At 33.5% G+C, this 19,416-nt stretch overlaps 2 protein-coding genes across 3 annotated transcripts; both read right to left on the bottom strand.

The window, feature by feature from the left end:
• Positions 1-1,894: 1,894 nt before the first annotated feature.
• On the bottom strand, positions 1,895-5,913 carry LOC133702309 (cytochrome c oxidase subunit 5b-2, mitochondrial). Of its 2 annotated transcripts, none has more exons than XM_062126623.1 (6): positions 5,582-5,913; positions 5,143-5,216; positions 4,784-4,834; positions 3,055-3,121; positions 2,845-2,924; positions 1,895-2,225 (listed from the first exon to the last, which is right to left on the bottom strand). In XM_062126623.1, exons 1-6 carry the CDS (start codon positions 5,727-5,729, stop codon positions 2,160-2,162), a joined length of 486 nt encoding a protein of 161 aa, XP_061982607.1. In that variant the 5' UTR covers positions 5,730-5,913; the 3' UTR covers positions 1,895-2,159. The 2 variants fall into 2 exon arrangements, with proteins under 2 accessions (XP_061982607.1, XP_061982606.1); XM_062126622.1 differs by having other exon boundaries at positions 5,143-5,228; positions 5,582-5,911.
• A 3,850-nt stretch (positions 5,914-9,763) lies between these two features.
• Positions 9,764-16,343, bottom strand: LOC133701011 ((6-4)DNA photolyase). Its single transcript, XM_062124761.1, has 13 exons — positions 15,749-16,343; positions 14,528-14,608; positions 14,220-14,399; positions 14,082-14,150; positions 12,656-12,742; positions 12,401-12,499; positions 12,238-12,321; positions 11,737-11,823; positions 11,548-11,619; positions 11,360-11,473; positions 10,788-10,875; positions 10,605-10,700; positions 9,764-10,209 (listed from the first exon to the last, which is right to left on the bottom strand). Exons 1-13 carry the CDS (start codon positions 16,178-16,180, stop codon positions 10,022-10,024), a joined length of 1,677 nt encoding a protein of 558 aa, XP_061980745.1. The 5' UTR covers positions 16,181-16,343; the 3' UTR covers positions 9,764-10,021.
• Between the last annotated feature and the right edge of the window lie 3,073 nt (positions 16,344-19,416).

The following is a 19,416-nucleotide window of genomic DNA, read 5'->3' as shown; positions in this document are numbered from 1 at the left end:
CTCCTCCCTTATTTTTTTTTTCTCTTCTTCCCTTTGCCAAAATATAAATGTCATTTATTTTTTTCAATTTGATCATCTTTTTTTTTATTGCTATTTATTTTGTTTTATATCTTTTTTTATTGAATTTTTTCTTCAATTTTGCCCTTCATCATTTGATTCCATTTAGTTTTATATCAAACTTGGTCCTCATTTTTTTAATTGTTGTTTGTCTTTTTTCATCCTCTTCCTAATTGTTTTTTTTTTTAATTTCATCATTGAGCGTTTAATTTGAAATTATTTTTATATCAAATTTAGTCTTCATTATTTTAATTTTTATTTCTTTTGTTTTGCTTTTTTTTTTAAGTTTCATCCCTTAATATTTTTTGCTTATTTGGAATTTTACTTCGATATTTGTTAGGGTTTGCCTTCTATAGAGTTAGTCACAAGCTTAAGATCAGGTCACGAGTTTTAGTAGTTGGCACGAGTTGATTTAAATCCTTTTTTTATATTCTTTTTTTAAATTGATTTTTTTTAATATCATGCTTCAATATTTTATTTATTAGGAATTGGTTTTTGTGTTTTTTTTCAGTTTTCTTTCTATGAAATTATCCAAATCTTATGTCCATGGTCACAGGATTAGCGAGTTGACCCAAATTAACTTTTTTTTTCATTGCTTTTTTAATTAAATTTTTCTTTCAATTTTGTCATTCAATTTTATGTTATTTAATAACTGAGTTTCATAGTTTTATTCAGGGTTTTTTTACAGAATTGTCTCAATATCACAATCAGGTTACAGATTTAGCATGCTAGCTTGGATAGGCTCAAGTTAGGTTTTTTTCACCTTTTTTATGTTAATTTTTTTATTAATTTATTTATTATCATTGTATTTTTTAAAAATAAAATTAGGCAAGTTTATTAAATAAAATTTAATTAATAATTTATTTTAAAAAAAATGCTTGGGTGATCTTAACATTTTTTTTTATATTAAAAAAAAGTTTAGGTTGGTTAGTGGGTAGCGCAAGCCCACAATTTAGTTAACACTACATATTCAAATTTACAGGATCGAGGGGGCGAGAAGAATGTCCTTGGACCGCTGGGCCCTCTAGTGTTTGGGATTTTCTGTCATTTAGTTGATAAACTCATTTACCATTATCCCACACTAAACCACAGATTAAACCACACAGATTAACCCGGATCTCTTGATACATCCTTTCATCAAAATAGGACTCAATTGTAAGGTTCTAATAATAATAAAAGGGTGGTAAATTTTAGCCATAGAAAAGAAACAGAAGCTGAAAATGCTGGCATTCTCTGCAAATTGGACAAATATGCATCCAACCATGTAGCCATAATTTATTTTGATCAACTGACCTCATCTCCTCGAACTCTTCGTCCTGTTAACCATTCAGATTGACACCCATCTACCTATACACTACCATGCTGCAGATGCTCACCACCATTAGTAAGAGTTTGTGTTGTTGACTTTTAACTGCAAGTTCAGATGATAATCACAGTTTTGATCAAAATCATTTAAATTGATGAAATAGTATGCAATGGAGGTGACATGGCTGCACTGATTCTCTTCTGACAGTTTTCCACATAAAACAACCACAAAGACTGGAGAGGTTAGAATTGAAAAGGCCATGTTCCCCACATCAGCATCCAATATTTATTCAATTATCAGAAATAAAATTACTGAGTCATCGAATTTTATTACTATCTGTGAAAGATAACTCTGAAGCTTGTATCAGATTATCCAGTCAAAGAATTCATTCGTGCCATAATCACTGATGACGCGGTGATGCAGCAAGAAGGGCACCACAGAACTCCAACGATCCTGAAAATGGCTGAGTCTGCTGTAAAAGATTCGATGGCTCCCTTGAAACTACATCAAGAAGTTCCATGAAACCCGAAAGAATGTAAGTTTAGCTATGGATTATTTGGCAAATGCATTAAAAGAACCTAACAAAATCCTGAGTTCCAGTAGCCTCTGTGTCTACATAACCACAAGCGGAGATCCATTCCATTTGTTGCCAAAGCAACAGCCACAACAATAAAGGACCAATCAAATACCAAAAAGACATAATAAAGCTTTTGAACTTCGAAGCTGCACTTGTATACTTGAAATTGTCTCGTCATCTTCTCACATTTTATTCCAACAGCAAAATTGAAAGCTGCAACTAGTGGTGATGATGATCATCATCGCCATGTCCATCGGGTGGCCCTCCAGGGCCCACAACTTCAAGCTGTCAAACACCAACAAGAGAGTCAGCAAGATTTAGCAATACTCTTAAATTGTTGTTATAGACGTGCAGCCAGAGACAATTCAGTTTAAAAAAGTTCACTTAGTCTATCCATTCAGAATCACATGCATCTAGGCAGAAAATATATTATTTAGTTACACGTTCTGCAGATTTAACTACCCTAAGTCATGAGATCCAAATATCAAATCTAAACCAAGTCTATAGACATCACTTTTTAATTGAACACTCCAACTCTGGACTGAATAAAGCTTGTGAAGCCTTCAATGTTTACCCTACACTTAACTTTGATTTTAATTCAGATATTTATGCTCAAAATTGATCAAACAGATCACAAATATGCATTTCTAGTAAAATAGATTGTCATCTAAACCTTAATAGGCATCCCATGGCATGATGAGGTAAAATCATCTACAGCAAGAACTGATTGGTCAACCATACTGGTTATAAACCATTCATTACACATGGGTGCATGTGAATATGCATACACAACTAGATTCAAAGGAACAAATATATGCATAGATCTTCACATTCAAGTTAGGCTCAGTACACTGCAGAAGGCCCTACAAATTGCTAGTGATTTCAATTCAAACCTTCCACTTACCACAAAGTGCTGCGTGCACACTGGGCATTCATGAGGCTTGCCTTTCTCCAGCCAAAACCACACAACATCATGTTCATCCTCTGCAACTCAAAAAATTATGCAAAATTCTTTTTTTCAATATACAGGAATAAAGTACTTCTGCTTAATTTGATGAAGATGCTATCATCAGCTCAAACAAAAAAAGGAGAAATAAGAATGATAAATGCCCACCTCCTTCACCTCCAGGGCATCCAACTATTCTCTTGTCATAGTAGGACTTGATAACAGAAGGTTCTTCCTACAAGGGAAAAAAAATTATATACACAGATTAGATATACAGCCAAAATTATCATAGTTCTGCACAATGGAATATGACAGAAGGCATAATACAGACAATAATAATAACAAGTCGTCAACAATGAATAGTTGACAATTCAAAAGAGTCCATTATAGACAATCATACACACATAAACTATACCTTCAAAGGATGGGGAAGCATTTATAATAGTGGAAAATTCAAAGGGCTGAGGGCACCTATTTAAAGTTTGCTGACACTGAACTACCAGCCAATTAAAATGGCAGTTTATCAAAGTTGTGCACACAAATAAAATCACAAAGAAAAGGACTGATCCATCTGAAAGAATCTATATAAATAAACATAATTTATACAGATGTGACATGTAAAATTAGAGGAGAAGAATGCAATGCCACTTCTCTATAAAAGGAAACTATCTTCCTTGATAACAGCTGGGTGCAGGTTGCACCAACAAATGACCCAAATAATCTGAACCAACCCAGACTACCCCAATGAATTGAAACAACCCAGACTACCTCAATGAACTGAACCAACCCAGACTACCTCAATGAATTGAACCAAACCAGACTCCTTCAATGAACTGAACAAAACCAGACTACCATAAGCCATTAGATTTTTATTGTTAACCTTCCAAGAACAGATATGGATGTGAATAAAGGTTATTTAAAGCCCACTCATTCACAGATTAACTCGGAACAGAAATTAAAGAGATGGAATCAGTTGAGGATTTAGGGTCCTAGAGCTATAAACATGGGGTGGTAGTTTCAGATATAAGGAATAGAAATAGTCTTGAAATTTATACCATCAGCACCTCCACTGTCAAAGCTGCCATCTCTACCACAAAACATCTTCCATGCTGCCACTCCAAAGAAGCAGCCACCGCTAAAAATTAGTTAATTAATTATTATTGTTTAATCTGATTCTCATCTCAAGTCTGTATAACATAGTAATTGTCTTCATTCCCATTAAATTCGCTATTTTTTCATTTCTGATTTTTTTTATTTTTCATTATTGATTACTATGCATCTCCTTGGATACATGACAGTTTGATTTAAATAATACTGTAAAATTTAGAAATCTACTTCCAAAGCAATATTAAGTGCCTCGGCCCTTGGCACAATCTCAGAGACCTCAACACAGGAACCATGTTAATCATTATAACAAGCAAAATGGCAGCCTCTAGAAGAGAAAAAGGAGATTATTCCATCTTCTGGTTTAAACAGAAGTCCATTTCATCTTTACCTTACCAAAATCATATAAGGACCAACTCATGGAGTCAACCAACTTTTACAAGAAACCTTACACTACCACTGTCACATTTAACCTAATGAAACAAAACTGTTAGAAATCAAATCCAAGCAACTCAAATTTACTTTTTTTCCTCGTGCCAAATCTGTATCCTAACATGCACATGCTGTCAGACTTATGAACACCTTTTCATATTTTTTTTCAAAACAACATATAATATGGCGTGAACCATTTTTGCCATACAAACATGAATCATTACAACCATGTTCCATTAACACAAATGAACAGCAGAAATAATAATATAAAAACGAACGCATAGAGAATGACCTCACCTATTAAAAACACAATACTAAAGAGAAACAACATTGTTGAAGTGGCAAAGTGCAAAGCACTAACCTTTGTGCCAAAAGGGCCTTCAGGAAAGTCTATATCAAGAAGTTTCTTTCCCTGAACAGCAAAAAAAACAATTGAAATAAGAACAATCTCTTCCACATAATATAATAAAACCCAACAGATAAAACAGACTTGGTTTATGACTATTAAAAAAAAAAGCCATGCATTAGCAAAGGTTACAATAAATACAAGTGATAGCGCACTCAGCTCCATTTAACTTCCCATTTCATGCAAATCAAAATCAAAAACCAAAAAAATTTGATAACACTACAGTTCATTTTCTTGTTGTTTTTCAACATAATTGGAAACGTCATTCCCATTTCCCTTTCTCACTTTCCAAAAACAGGAGGGGAAAAAAGCACCTCAAGCTCAGCTTCAAGCTCCTCCCGCTCATGCCCAGTAGCAATAGGCATTACATCCTCAACCCTCTTCTTTACTGCACCATCCACTGCAAAACCAAAGAATTCTTCATCATTAATTATTTAATTTCAATTTCATACACATCACAAATGATGCAAATATTATAAAATTCAGCATTTAACAGCAGCAGCAGCATTTATCACAAATCTCCATCCAATTGCAGTCACCGAAATTAAATTACAAAATTATAGAAACTCATAGATTTAAAACAAATCGCATCTCCATAACACATACCTAAATAAAACGAGAAACGAGTCAAATACTAACTACAAAAACCACACAAAAAATACAATCGGGAAGTCACAAACGGTGTTGTAAGTGTGTGTAGGTGAAGATCTGAGAGGAGACAACAGTACACTAGACTAAGTCGAGAGAGAGGACCTGAACCGGCGCTGAGATAGCGATTGAAGACCGAAGCGGAAGGAGATCGGTTAAGGAGCAGGAATTGAGTGGATCGGACGGGGGTGGAGGCGGAGGCGGAGGCGGAGGCTAGGGTTTTGAGGTGTGAAGAGGCTAGTCTTCTCCACATTGTTTCTTTATGATGTAATAATATTAACGTGTTCTCGTTTTGATCTGAGGTCACACTCTCCCTCCCAGTTGGTAACCAATCTACCTCTTTGCTTTTTATTTTCGACCAGTCAGAGAAAATGGTTGGATGAAAGACAGATTGTAAAATGGGGTCCGGGTGGCTATGGGGTACGTTCAGTTTGCGAGAACTGAGGAGGCGTGTGTGGAGGGTGTGGTTTCACTTTGCACGTGTCACTGTTTCCCCACGTGTGTGACTTTTTTTTTTACTTTTCAAAATTTCCAAATACATGCGTGTGTGAAAGAGATTTTTTTATTTTATTTTATTTTATTAATGTTACTCTTTTTTTTTTTTTAATGATTTATGCAAGTAATGGAAGTAGTAAAGATGTGCTGATGTCGCAAAGATTGAAAAGGAGTTTGGGATTGCTACTTCTGGTTTTCATGAAAGAGATGGTACTGTTTAAAAAATCTTCACTTTAATTCCTAGAGTTTAAACTAGATATATGGTGCTTTTCTCCGCGGTTGGGATTGGTTTTTTTATAACATAAAAAAAATGCTCGAGTATTTTAAAAAAAAAAAGTGTTTGAATAAAACCAGGGTTGTGATGTCAAGTCAACCTCATATAAATAAAATTAAAAAAAAAATGGTCAATCCCTAACAATCCAAATGTAGAAGGTTGAAATTAAAAAAAAAATCAACAAAAAAAAGCCAAAAAAATAAAACAACTGCAAACCTGAGTAAGGTCATCAAACCTCGCAAGTCGAGACATGAGATTTTGATATCCTAATAAAAAAGAAAAATAGAAAGAATAGTGATGCTTAATAAAAAGAATCGAGTTTTAAAGGAAGAACAAAAAAAAAGATATAAAAAATAACCTAAAAAATAGTCGAGTTAACTAGCCAAACCTGCTATCCAGATTATAAGATTGAGATAACTGATTGAAAGGAAACCGAAGAAAATCATGAAGTCTATTTTTCAAAACAAACAACAACGAATGATGAAATTAAAAAAAAAAGATGTCAACTTGTGTTAATTTTTCAAACATGTGACCCAAATCACTAAATCGAAAGTACCCTATTTGAAAAAACTACAAAGTCTAATTCTCAATTATTCAAATATTAAATGATAATATTGAAAAAAAATCAATTATATAAAAGAATCAAAAACAAAAAAAAAAGCATTTATGAGAATGAGGATCAGATATGAAATAAAAAAATAAATAAAATGATAAGTTAGAAATTTAAATTGAAGAGGGACATTAAAAATAAAAATAAAATTCATAAAAGAATCCAAAACAAAAAATCATAATAAAAAAATGAGGATTAGATTTGAAAAAAAAAATAACAAATCATAATTACAGATCCAATGATGAAATTGAGATTTGACAAAAGAGCCAAGAACAAAAAAAATAAAGACTAAAGTTGAAATATCAGTAAATGAGATAACAACTATGAAATTTTGAATGACAAGCGTGAATTTTAAGGAGAGGAGAGACAAAAAAAAAAAAAAAGAGAGGTTGTTGGCAACATGTAATTGCCTAAAACACTGCACATGTCACCCCATGTGGAATAAAGCATCGTGAGGTCTCGAAAGTCATTGTGAAAGTCGATGTTTGGCCATCAGATAGTGCCTCACGCTCAGCCTAAAGGGCACATGCGTTCCCATATGCCAACCTTTTTTTAACTATATTTAAAATTTATTAAAATACTAAATTTCTCACTAATAAAGTCAATTATAAAAAAATTGATGAAAATATAAAAAGGTCCTTGGACTGGTTAAAAAAAGTTTGCTTTAAAGGGTAATATGATCAATTTACTAGCTTCGAAAATGAAAAAAAAAACTAAAAAGAACCTAGAAGGTAGCAAAATGAATTTTGTTTTTAAGGATAATTTAGTTATTATATTGTGTGAAAAAAAAAACCTATTTTCCTGATCTATTTGTTAATGACAAATGAATTCAGGTAAAAAAATCATATTAACCCATAGTAAGTTCAATAGTTTTGTTTAAAAATAACAAAGAAGTAATTTCATTGTTCCAACCCAACCCATAATGATCAATGTCATTGACTACACTGATTTACTCATGGCTTTTTTTTTTAATTTTAATTATTTGAAGAAAAGTGATTAATATAAAGTTTTGGGTGGTGTTATTTCTATTACACAAGTTGTTAATCCTATTACATTATATTCAAATATTTACAAGTAGTAAAATATCTAATAAAATATAATCAAGTCAAGATGAAATATTAGAATCAAAATTTAAGTGGAATTAACTATTTTTGGTATGGAAACGCCATTTTAGTTGTAAGATTTGTTTTTCCCTGAAGGAAGCAAATCACATACTTCGGCCTTGGTGGACCCAAATTAAATGGCCTATAGTATTGACCCATCAAGAAAATGAATTCAATTTTTTAAAAAAAGTTCAAAGTAAACCTAATCCAGGTTCTTTGAAATCTTTAAAATTAAATTTAATTTCAAGAGTTAAATTAATTTTTGTGTTTGGAATATTTTTAAGGATATTGATATAAATTCTAAATAGAATTTAATTGATAAAAAATGACTAAAAATAAATAAGAAGAGGCACCCTTTTATTTGCAATCATAGTTCTCCTTGAAATTAACATTAAAATTAATATTTTAAAAATACTTAGGAACACTATAAAAATTATGGAGCCATTGGAGTGTTGGTAAGCTACAGGAGCAAGTGAACCATCCATTCTTGCCCCACTGGGATTTAGAGTCCATGCAATCCAATTAGATGACGACTGGTTATTTGACCCCGTGTTGTCGCAGGTTATAAATTTTTCTTTGAAAAAACTATAGGTATGAAGGTTATTTTTTTGAAAAAAAAATAAAGTATAAATTAAAAAAATTCATATAAATATCTAATTAAATAAACCTATAATCATTTATGTAAGTAAACCAATGAAAAAATTGTTAATAATAGCTAAAAGGAAATTTTAAAAAAAATTAAGAGATGGATATAAACTTAGATATTTAATATTATAATACGAGTTATTTACTCGATTGTATTTAATAAATTTATTCATGAAAATCAATCTATAACATAAATCGACACATACATAAAACTATTGAATAAAATAAAAGGAAATTTTTTTATGCAAGTTGCATATATTAAAAATATTATAAAAAATAAACGTTTTAATTTTTAAAAATAATTTTAATCTATATAAAATCTATTAAAATTATAGACGAATCACACTAATCTCATAAAAAAATTAAACACAGTTAATATAATAAAAAATATTGTTATTTCAAAAAGGTAAATAAGCCAAAGAAATCACTAAGAAAACATATTAATCAAAACATAAATGCATAATGTTTAAAAAACATATAAAAAAACAAAAATTTAAGGGAAAAAGAAAAGAAAATAATAATGAGGTCAAATGTTATAGGTCTGGTAAGCAAAGCCTAACATCTAACTTATATATAAAAAAAAAGCTTGCGCACGAGCTAGTAAGTTTAGGCCAAGTCCGCAAGCTTTTTTTTAAGTTAATGGGACAAACGATGTTTTGTTCGCCCCTTTCTTTGCCGGAAAAAAAAACAATATTACCCAAACTATTTAAAAACAAATTCTAAGCAACGATATTTTCTTTAATGTAAAAAATCCAAATATGTTGTGGGGAACTCTTTAAAAATATTATTATATCCGACCAAGTAAGTAAATCTAGAAAATCTCCCGACTTTATTGCTTGCCTACTGAAATTTATCGTGTAGGAGCTGCTGTGATATTACCGAGTTGACCTAACTAGATCAAAAGCAACCCAATCAACTTATAAAAATATAGATTGATTTTAGAAGAGATATATTGGATAATTTCTTGGTTAACTTGGGTTAAATATCAAATTCACAACCCCGTGTATGGGCATGATCGTGAAAAAAAAAAAAAACCTTACTGGTTGGCTTTTATTGGGCTTAGGTTGATGAAATCTAAGCCTAAATTAAAGAGTTAGCTTGGCCAGCGTGACCCTCGTCTTGAGCATGGTGATACACTAGATCAGTTCTAATAACCAGGCTAAAACAACCGTTATTAATTGATACACAATTTAGAAAAGCACTTCCCTTCAACAAAGCTGCATCAACCTAAGCTGCTCGAGCAGCTTGAACATTTAAAATTTTCCTACAGCCATAGTATGTTCTCGCCAAGAGCTTACGTCCACATTTCTTTGCCTCATGCCTACTGGTCAGCCTGAATCAATAAAATTCAAAATTTACTTTAAGTATACCCAACACATCCTCTTCCTCTTTCCCTGAGATGTTTTGCAGAAAGCTTCTCAGGTCAGGTGACTAACTTTTTGTCTTTGCCTTCTAATTTTTGGCTCTAGGTCTTCATCTTGCTCCAATTTTCTCCTTAGATTATCTAAATCTTCTTGGCTCAGCTGGCCATTCAATTTTTGGTTTAATGCATAAGCTTCTGCCAACTTCCTCTTGCACTCTTTGCTTGCAGAATCATGATACACCACTGAAACAAGCATGGGGGTGAAAATAAGTATCTTGGATTCTCTGAAAGTCTTCATTATATAAAAAAAGTCCCAACTGCATGCAAATGCATGGCAAATCAACTGCAAACAAAATTATTGGGAAAATAGGTAAACAGGAGGCAGACGCTAATAACACATGGACTCCTAGTTTGGCATTTGGCGGGCGAGTGGCAAATTCAAAATGAACTGTGCTACGACAGAGTGCAGCACTTTTTTTGTACCAATGGCACATAGTAATGGATATAGCATGGCTTCCAAGGCATTTTTGCTGCGAGTGAATAAATCAACTCCCTACAAATCCCTTGGAAAAAAACGACCGGATCCAGATAATGGTGTATAACTAAGGATAAGGCACAATAAATGGTAGACAACAGACCTGGTTTTGGATAATCTCTTCCTATTATGCACTTTGCTTTTCTTTGAATGCCTGGTGGAGCTGTCCATGGCTCATAGATGTACTCCTTTGGCATATCTGAGCATTTGTATAATTATAAAATGCATATAACAATTTACACTCAGCCAAAAGAAATAAAATGGCATGATAGGAACTCCAGATTACCTTTCAAAACAGGGAGAAAATGTCTTATATAATTACCATTTGGGTCATACTTCTTCCCAAATGATATTGGTGAGTAGATACGGTTATACTGTCAGCAGAAAAACCATTAAAAATTATAGAAAGCTGGAGCACAACAAATTGTGAAACAGAGCAGTAATGTTTTGAAGGGGAAAAAGGAAACGAGCATCTAAGCTCAATTCAGGCAAACGCAGGCAGCAGATAAGGGATCGGGAAACAAATCAACCAGTATTTCCTACTACATATAAGGAATCTTATGTGCTTTTCGGTTTATTTCACCATGTAATATTATCTGTTCAAACCTTTAGAATGTTGCCAGAAAAAAATGCTGAAATTAGATGATTCAAAATTATCAAATGAGACAATCATTCCCCTCTATAAGACTTCGATAGTTTTTGAACTGATTTTATTCTGAAAGACCACTAAACATGAGTCTCACATGCAGTCAGAGTGCTGAAGGTCCCATGCTATCTTGGAGTTTTGGAATGATGCAAGTCCCTACCAACCAATTAGTGACGGTATCATCAAAACTTGTTTATACTGCTTCTGCATACCTGGTAAAAAAAGGATGAGCACGATAGCCATAGCCAATTTCCATTATTTATTGCCCAATCTGAATCAATCAGAAGTCTCTCAAAAACATCACGACCTCTTTCCCAGTGAAGAAACTATAAGCAGTAATGATTCAGGTCAGTAACAGAGGAGATTAAGAAAAAGAGAGGAGGATATATTGGTAATATACCAGATCCCCACGAGTGAGAAAACATGCAACAGAATGCCGTGCTAGATGGTGCATCCAACCCCACTTGCGGAGCTACAAGAATGACACATATTTAACTTCCAGTGAGTTTGCTAGAAACTGGATCAGCACACTTGTTTTGGAATATAAATTGGAAAACTGAACAATTAGTAGTTTTGCAACAAATCTAACCTGGACCATGATGGCATCAATCCAAGGATATCCTGTTCTAGCTTCCCTCCAAGCTGCTAGCAATTCATCATCATCATTCCATGGTATCTATAATTCCACATAGGTATTAAGTCATGGCCTTGTAATATAGAGGAAATCCATGCAAGCAGAAATTAAAATGAAGACAGCAGATAGTATTTCCTTGTTTGATTTTCAAATATATAAGAAGATAGAGGAATCGCTAAGCACCAGCCCTCATTAAAAATAAATAAATTAATTAAAAAAAAACACCCAGCCATAAGTAAGTTCCAAATAACCAAAACTACATTTATAGAGGGTCTTCTCAGAGCAAAATTTTAAATAATGCTATGGCATGAACCAGACATCAGGGATCTGTAGCCCTTTTTGAAGAAAAAGGAACCAGCTCCTTTCAAATTGCAATAAACAAAACAAGGAAAAAAACTAATAGAAGAGATATACGTAAGTTAAGGAAATATAGCATATATGATGACTGGTGCTTACCTGCTTGCATAGTTTATTGCCCTCCATCCGATCAAAATTGGGAGTACCAAAAGCCACAGTGTAGAAAAAATCTCTCCATAACAACTGCCAGAATTTGAATCTAAATTCAAGTGTAGCAGCATGTGCAACAAGCATTACAGATGATTGATGGAGTTGAACTGACCTGGCCTGCAAGAGATACAGGTGGTGACGTGTGCTTCTGGACGTTTTTATAGACATCTTGAAGGCATTGATAGAAATACCTGGAAGAGAGACAGCCAAACTGCCTAGGAGATTAAAACAATGGCAACGAAAATGAAGAATGATGAAGGGCTTGTTGATAACTTGAGAGTTTTAGTTAGAATTTTCTAGCTGCATGTTACAACTCCTGTGACAAGTAAAACAGATCAAATGACCGACAAAGTAATCAACTGCTCACCTTTAAGTAAGGTGATAACACAGTTGTTGCAGGTTCTACAAACGCAGAAGGATTGCCCTTAGGTTTCTCAAAATTTGCTACCCACTCCTGCAATACCAAGAAAAGGTGAGCAACATAAATGCTACACCTACATACTACAAGACAGAAATTGAGGAACACTATGGTTACGAATTCAAGAAAAACATGTGACTACTGTTGATGGGATTTCAGTAAAACCAGATAAAATCTCATAACCTGAAAAGGGGCAAACTTCCTAGGTTTGTACAAGCAAGGTGTTCATGTGATCTTGTGAAAACTATAGGAGGAACATTTAAATAGGAGAGTGGGTTCTAATGGGCATGAGGGAACGCTATATGCATGAAGTGACCAGTAGATTGAGGAAAAATGAATATAGATTCAATGTTGTTTGCAGGATTGAATTTAAGAACATGAATCCATCAATTCAGAAATGCATTGAAAGATGCCTTTATTGGATTGTAAAAGCTTGTTGCAAGAAGGTAAAATGAGTACAGATGAATCTAGATATGTGAAAGAGAATTGTTGCTCAAGAGAGAGAGGTTACAGGATAGAAATCAGAAGATTACAATACGCAAAATGGATAACTTCTTCCATTTCGTTAACAAAGCACGTGCCAAACTGACTGCCTGACTTTCCCTCCCATTTCACACGTGCACTAACCAACTAGCCTAACAGATATTCCCTCCAAAACTAACTAACAATTGATCAACCAACAACAGCTAACTGACTGCCACGTGTCACTCCCCAGAGCAACAAGAGAGCTTCTCCAGAAACATCGCCATAAAACTCTCTCCACTTGCATGAATATAACATTAGCTGATAACCATAATCTCAACTAAAGCAAACCACAGTCCCATATTAGTTGGGATTGGCTAAGAGTATAACCAGCCTCTTAAACATTAATAAAACTTCAAGAAAACAAACATTGAACATGTAAGAACAAATTCCGGTTGTTGCATTATAAAACCTTATGTTAAAAAACCATCTCAACCCAATAATTTAAGCTGTTAGGTAAGGTCCCAGGATATGATTTATATTATTCTCTAACACACCCCCTCAAGTGAAAGCTCTTTGGGTTTGAAACTTGCACAGGCTCACTTTACCTTGTGTTTAATTTTTATCAAATAAATGGGAATGTTGAGACTTGAGATTTGATCTCGTGACCGCTTGGTCATCAAGGCTCTGATACCATGTTAAAGAACCATCTCAACCCAATAACTTAAGCTGTTAGGTAAGATCTCAGGATATAATTTATATTATTCTCTAACACCTTACATGAATTATTGGATCGCAGAAACCACGGGGAAAAAATGAAACTCATAAACTAAATAAAAGCGTGAATGACTTCATCTTCTAATTATCAGCTAGTCAAGAAAGCAAAAACTTCATGGGTGCTACTACAATGTACCTTATCACTGATTGATTCTTTCAACCTCTTCAATGCTTCTGATTCGCCTCCTCTGAAAGGAATCCATTCCTTCAAACAAATTTTTATTTATCAGAAGTCCAAAAATGGAACAATCTTAGAGCAGTGATAAATTCATACTTGTTCAATGTCTCCATAACCAAGGTCTTTGATAGTTGGAACTTCTGAAATCTCAGAGCTTCCAACATCTCCGACTGGAGGAAGTGAGGAAATAGAGGTTAAAAGTGGGGATGATGCCCATGAAGGTTGTCCAGCGAGCTTTAGAAATGATTGGTAAGTCAGTGGGGGCTTTCCTCCATTCTTTTTGGATATGAACCATTGCAACAGGAAAAAAGTAGCCAATATTAGCATGATAAAACAAATAAAACAGCTCCACAACAGTAAAAGAAATTATGTCAACGAACATGACAATACCACTTCTAACCTACCCTTTGTATGATATCTGCTGGATTGAAAAGTGTATGACTGACAGGAGAAAAAACTTCAATCCCTGCTGCAGAGGCATATTCCTGTAAGAACATAGATGAGTCAATCCTCCTATCAGCAGGGATAGGCTACTCAGGCACATACTTACAAGAACTATTTAGCACTCCCTATACATGTACTTCGTATTCAATGTTCACATTTCACACAACATTCATTCATAGAGCCGACAATGGGTTTAATTCAGGTTGGGCCTTACTAAGGTGGAGGAAATCGACCTTAAAACTTGAAATTTTGAAATAATAAAGGAACACTAAAAACCATTAAGATTCTAGAATTAAAACAATGAAAAGAGAACTCTTGAAACTGTCAATGATACCCAATGCATAAGTGGCAAACTACCAAATATTTAATTTCAGTATGAACAGATCCTAATGTTTTTCTTTTTTCTTTCTCGGGTGCATGAAAAGAGTGTAGAATTTCGTTGAGAAATGCAATTTTTAATGTGCTAAGAAACATTCGATTGCGATGATTTTAACAGCATTAAGAACGTAGATATAGAGAGAATACAGTATAGTGCTTTAACTTCAATGTCTAAATCTTGAAAAAATGGACCAGTGTCATGCTCCGTTCCTCTTAGCTTTTCTATGAATGTTTGCAAGATGGTTTCTCAAGCTACTGATGTGTCAGCAAGTTGATGGTGGTGCAGGACAGCAAATGAATATCATGCACCGCCTGAACGTAACTGACTCATGATAAATGGTACAACACCATTTTTCTTGTACTAACCATGATATATATATTATCATATCAGCGTTACTGAACGGTGCAAGCGAAATGTTACTGTCCATTTTGGAAACCACCCTCCGACGAGGGGCGGAGCTAAGATTCAACAATAGGGGGCAAATAAAGAATTGCAAGAAATGTGGGGGGCAAACATCTAAAAGAAGAGGATAAATTTAAAATGATAAAATTAAAATTAAAATTAAAGAGGGCTAAAATGAATATTTTGAAAATTTCAGGAGGCAACTGCCCCCCTTCTCCCCCCTATGTAGCTCCACCCCTGCTTCAGGCCATACATGAAACTCACTTGTTTTGCACTGTAACCAACTTCTTGATCTTGATCAACAGGTTAAAAAAACCATATCACCAAAACTCATGAGAAAAAAGAACTAATAATAACAATAAAATTAAATAAATAAAAGAAGAGAAAATAGTATTGTTACCTTAACTCTAATATCTAAAGCTTGATAATGTGGATCAGTGTCATACTCAAAGCAAAGCTTTTTCACACCCCATTCTTTCAAGCACCGAGTCAAAACCTGACCTGGCTCTCCTCTTAAGATCAGCAGCCTCGAACCCAGCTTCTTGAGACTCGTGTCCAGATCTACTAAGCTCTCTAGCAGGAAACGGATCCGGTTCAGACCGGCGAGCCTTGACCCTGGAGAGAAGGCTTTTGGATCTGGCTCCATGTAATGCGGGTCAATCACAAAAACTGGATAAACAAAATCAGACCCTTTTGAAGCATATTCTAAGGCTGGGTTGTCGTGGATCCGAAGCCCCTTCCTGAACCATATGATGGAGCCCGACCCGGATGCAGCCATTAGAGGGTTCTTCAAGTGCTGAGCAGGTTTAGACAAACAAAGTGATAATTGCATTGCATTGCATCGCGAAAAAGTGAGGGAGGGAGCTTTAAATTGAATTGGATGACGCTGACTGGCTAACGAGCTCTTGGGGTATAGGATAAGGAGGGTAGAGGTGGATTTTGTGGAGGAGAGGGCTAATCTGCACCATGCACACTGCGTATAGGGGGAAGTTATGGTGAGCGGTGCATATAAGCTGACAACACTAGTCAGCTGGTGTTAGCGAAAAGTTATGACAACAGCTTGCTTACCTGGCGGTAGAAATGATTAATTAATTATAGTGGTGGCGTGTTTACAAGTGTTTTTTTTTAAAATATATTAAAATAATATTTTTTATATGTTAAAATTTATTTTTAATATTAATAATCTAAAAATAAAAAAATATTAATTTAAATCTAAAAATTTTAAATTTTCAAAAACACAAATTAATATGAATTTTCTGTTAAATTAATAAGCTCTAGATATATATTCAAAAAGGGTATTTTTATAATATAAAACCTTTAACTACATTCATCCATATAATCAATTATTTTTTTATATTTAAGAGCTAAAATGATCAAACTTTTAACCATTAAATTTAAAAACATAATGTAAATAAAATTAGATGAATTAGCTTTGACAAATGAAGTAAATTAGAGTGAGTTTTTATATTTAAATTATCATGATTGCTAGCAGCTAATTATAACATAGTCCCTTTAATTTAAAATAAAAAAGCTAAGTAATTAATTACTATGGGTACAAAAAACAATTAACTAGTCTTTTCTACTATAATTGACCATCCTTAATTTTAAGTAATTATTCTCCTAAGAAATGCCCTTTTGTCCTCTCTCAAAATACCTGCTGCCATTACGTGGACATGTTTTACAATTTTACATGCCATGCCATCCACCTCATATTCGTTGACAACTGTTGTCAACCAATTGGTGAGCGGTTAATAAAGGCGCCACGTTCTGGTTTTAAAAGGCGGAGGCGAAAGGCGCGCTCTTTTCGTGGACATTTTTTATCCAAGGAAACATAATGACTCGCCCCTCAGCCCCTTTATTATTATTATTATTATTATTATTATTTATTATTATTATTATTAGTTTTAGGGAGGGGGTTGTTATGACCATTAAGAAGTCATATTGGCCATCCTATTCTTCACTATATCATCTCGAAATCATCATAATTTTTGTCTTTTTATTTTATTCATTATCATTTTTCTACTCAAACTCTGTAATTTTTTATAAAACTTTCTATAATAATAACTTGCTACATATCACTTTCTCATCAAAACCTTCATATTAACCTATATATTTATAGATCTTTCCTCATCCATCTGTCTATAAATCACACTTTGATCCCATATATTACAACATAATCAACAAATTTAATTACAACAATTTTTGCATTTTTTTTCTTAGAACAAACACGACAATGAAAATTCCAATCCACTTTCTTCTTCCACTTCAAATAAGCCTCAAGATCGTTTCTACCTTGAAAACTAGAAATTTTTAGTTTACTAGAGTCCCCTTCTACACCTATAACACCTTGATATTCAAAATCACCCAAATCATCTTCTTGGTCGAACTGATTTGCCCTTTTAATCCTATGAAACCTCTTATTAATAGGCTGTCGAATCTAATTCTTATAGCCCTAAGACACTATATCATCATTTAAAATCAACATCAACAATCAGACTAATATGCCTCTCATGCCTCCTAGCATGATTTCCATCCTGATCAACCTTATAATATTCCCTATCAGCACCACACGTTTTCACCCTTACATGCATACTACCCATCACCAAATTAAACCTCTCCACTATTTGTGTTACACCTTGAATCTAAAGTCATAGTTGATTCATCTTCATCTGAGGTGGTTTTTCTTGCTTTTCCTTAGCTATCTCGAATCTGTAAAATTTTGTTAGTGGTATAAAAAACAATTTATGTTTCCTTATTCACTTTTTCACGTGTTTACTCTCCTTTCGTGTTTCATATAAAGGCTTCAATTATAAGTAAATTCAATGCTAGAAGTCTATATTAATGGTGGTCGCAGAGATAATATCAAGACGAGACGAAGACATGACACAAATAGAGTTCATGGTATGAAAACATTGATTTGAACCGAATTCGGACCCTAGACCAAATGACGTCTAGTTGAGCAAAAAACTTATATTTGGTGTGTTTCCAACCCAAATAAACATAATATAAATTTTGATACAATTATGATAACGTTTGATATACTGACGCGAAAGAAATAACTAACAACCTTTTTTATTTGAATCCAGAACCCTAATAAATTGATACCCGAATGAGTTGAAAATTTAAAATTGATGTATTCTCACCCCCAAATAACTAGAATATAAAATACGAGTCAATTCTGAGGTGTTTTGATAAGCTGATGCAAAACAGATGCAATTGAACCAAATTTAACCAAACTAACATTTTTGGCGCGTAATTTTTTTTCTTTTTTTACTCTAAAGAGAACAATAATAATGAAAATAAACAAGAAATCACACCGAAAAGAAAATAAATATGACCAAAACTGACCCTTAGGATTCTGACAAAAAACAAAAATACAAAGATGAAAATGAAATTGACACTAAGAAATCAGGGGTATGACCTAATTTTGAAACCTAGCTCTGATACCAATTGATGTGGACCTTTTGATCACATGATCAAACAATTCCCAAATAAGATGATACTTTTCCAAGAAAACCAAAAATCAGGTTTGAGAAACTTGACCTAGAGTTAACCTGTAACTAAAAACCAGAGGTATTGAAATTTATGAATTGATGCCACAAGATCAGTTATACCTTGATAAGTCAAGTTTTCTTCTTTGGCACAACAAAGAACACGTTTGCTTCAAGCAAAACACAATAATATTATTCATATGAAGGTTTTTAAAATTCATAGCGAGGAAAACATTATATATTTCTAACATAATTAAACCTAATGGACCCATATTGAGTTGTAAACCATTAGGCATTCAACTAACATAAGCCTAATGCATAAAACATACCTAAACACTTAATTTGGGCAAAAAAAAACCCAGAACTTAAAAACCAAAACTAAAATATTATGGTTAAAATAATACTTAAAATAACATAAAAACTAAGTAAAATATTCAAAATAATACAAGGAAATAATCAATCCCCAAAATCATCCCTAGCTTGTTTAATTTTCTTGCTTATGAATAATGAATGTTTGGCAACTCTTTTAGAAGTCTTTCCATGCTTAGAACATGCTACCTTGAATACTTGATCTTAT

This window comes from Populus nigra, chromosome 8 (assembly GCF_951802175.1).
Source record: "Populus nigra chromosome 8, ddPopNigr1.1, whole genome shotgun sequence".
In the NCBI taxonomy this organism is placed as follows: Eukaryota; Viridiplantae; Streptophyta; class Magnoliopsida; order Malpighiales; family Salicaceae; genus Populus; species Populus nigra.
The sequence above is the reverse complement of the archived record's forward strand: the minus strand, read 5'-3'. Positions and strand labels throughout refer to the sequence as shown.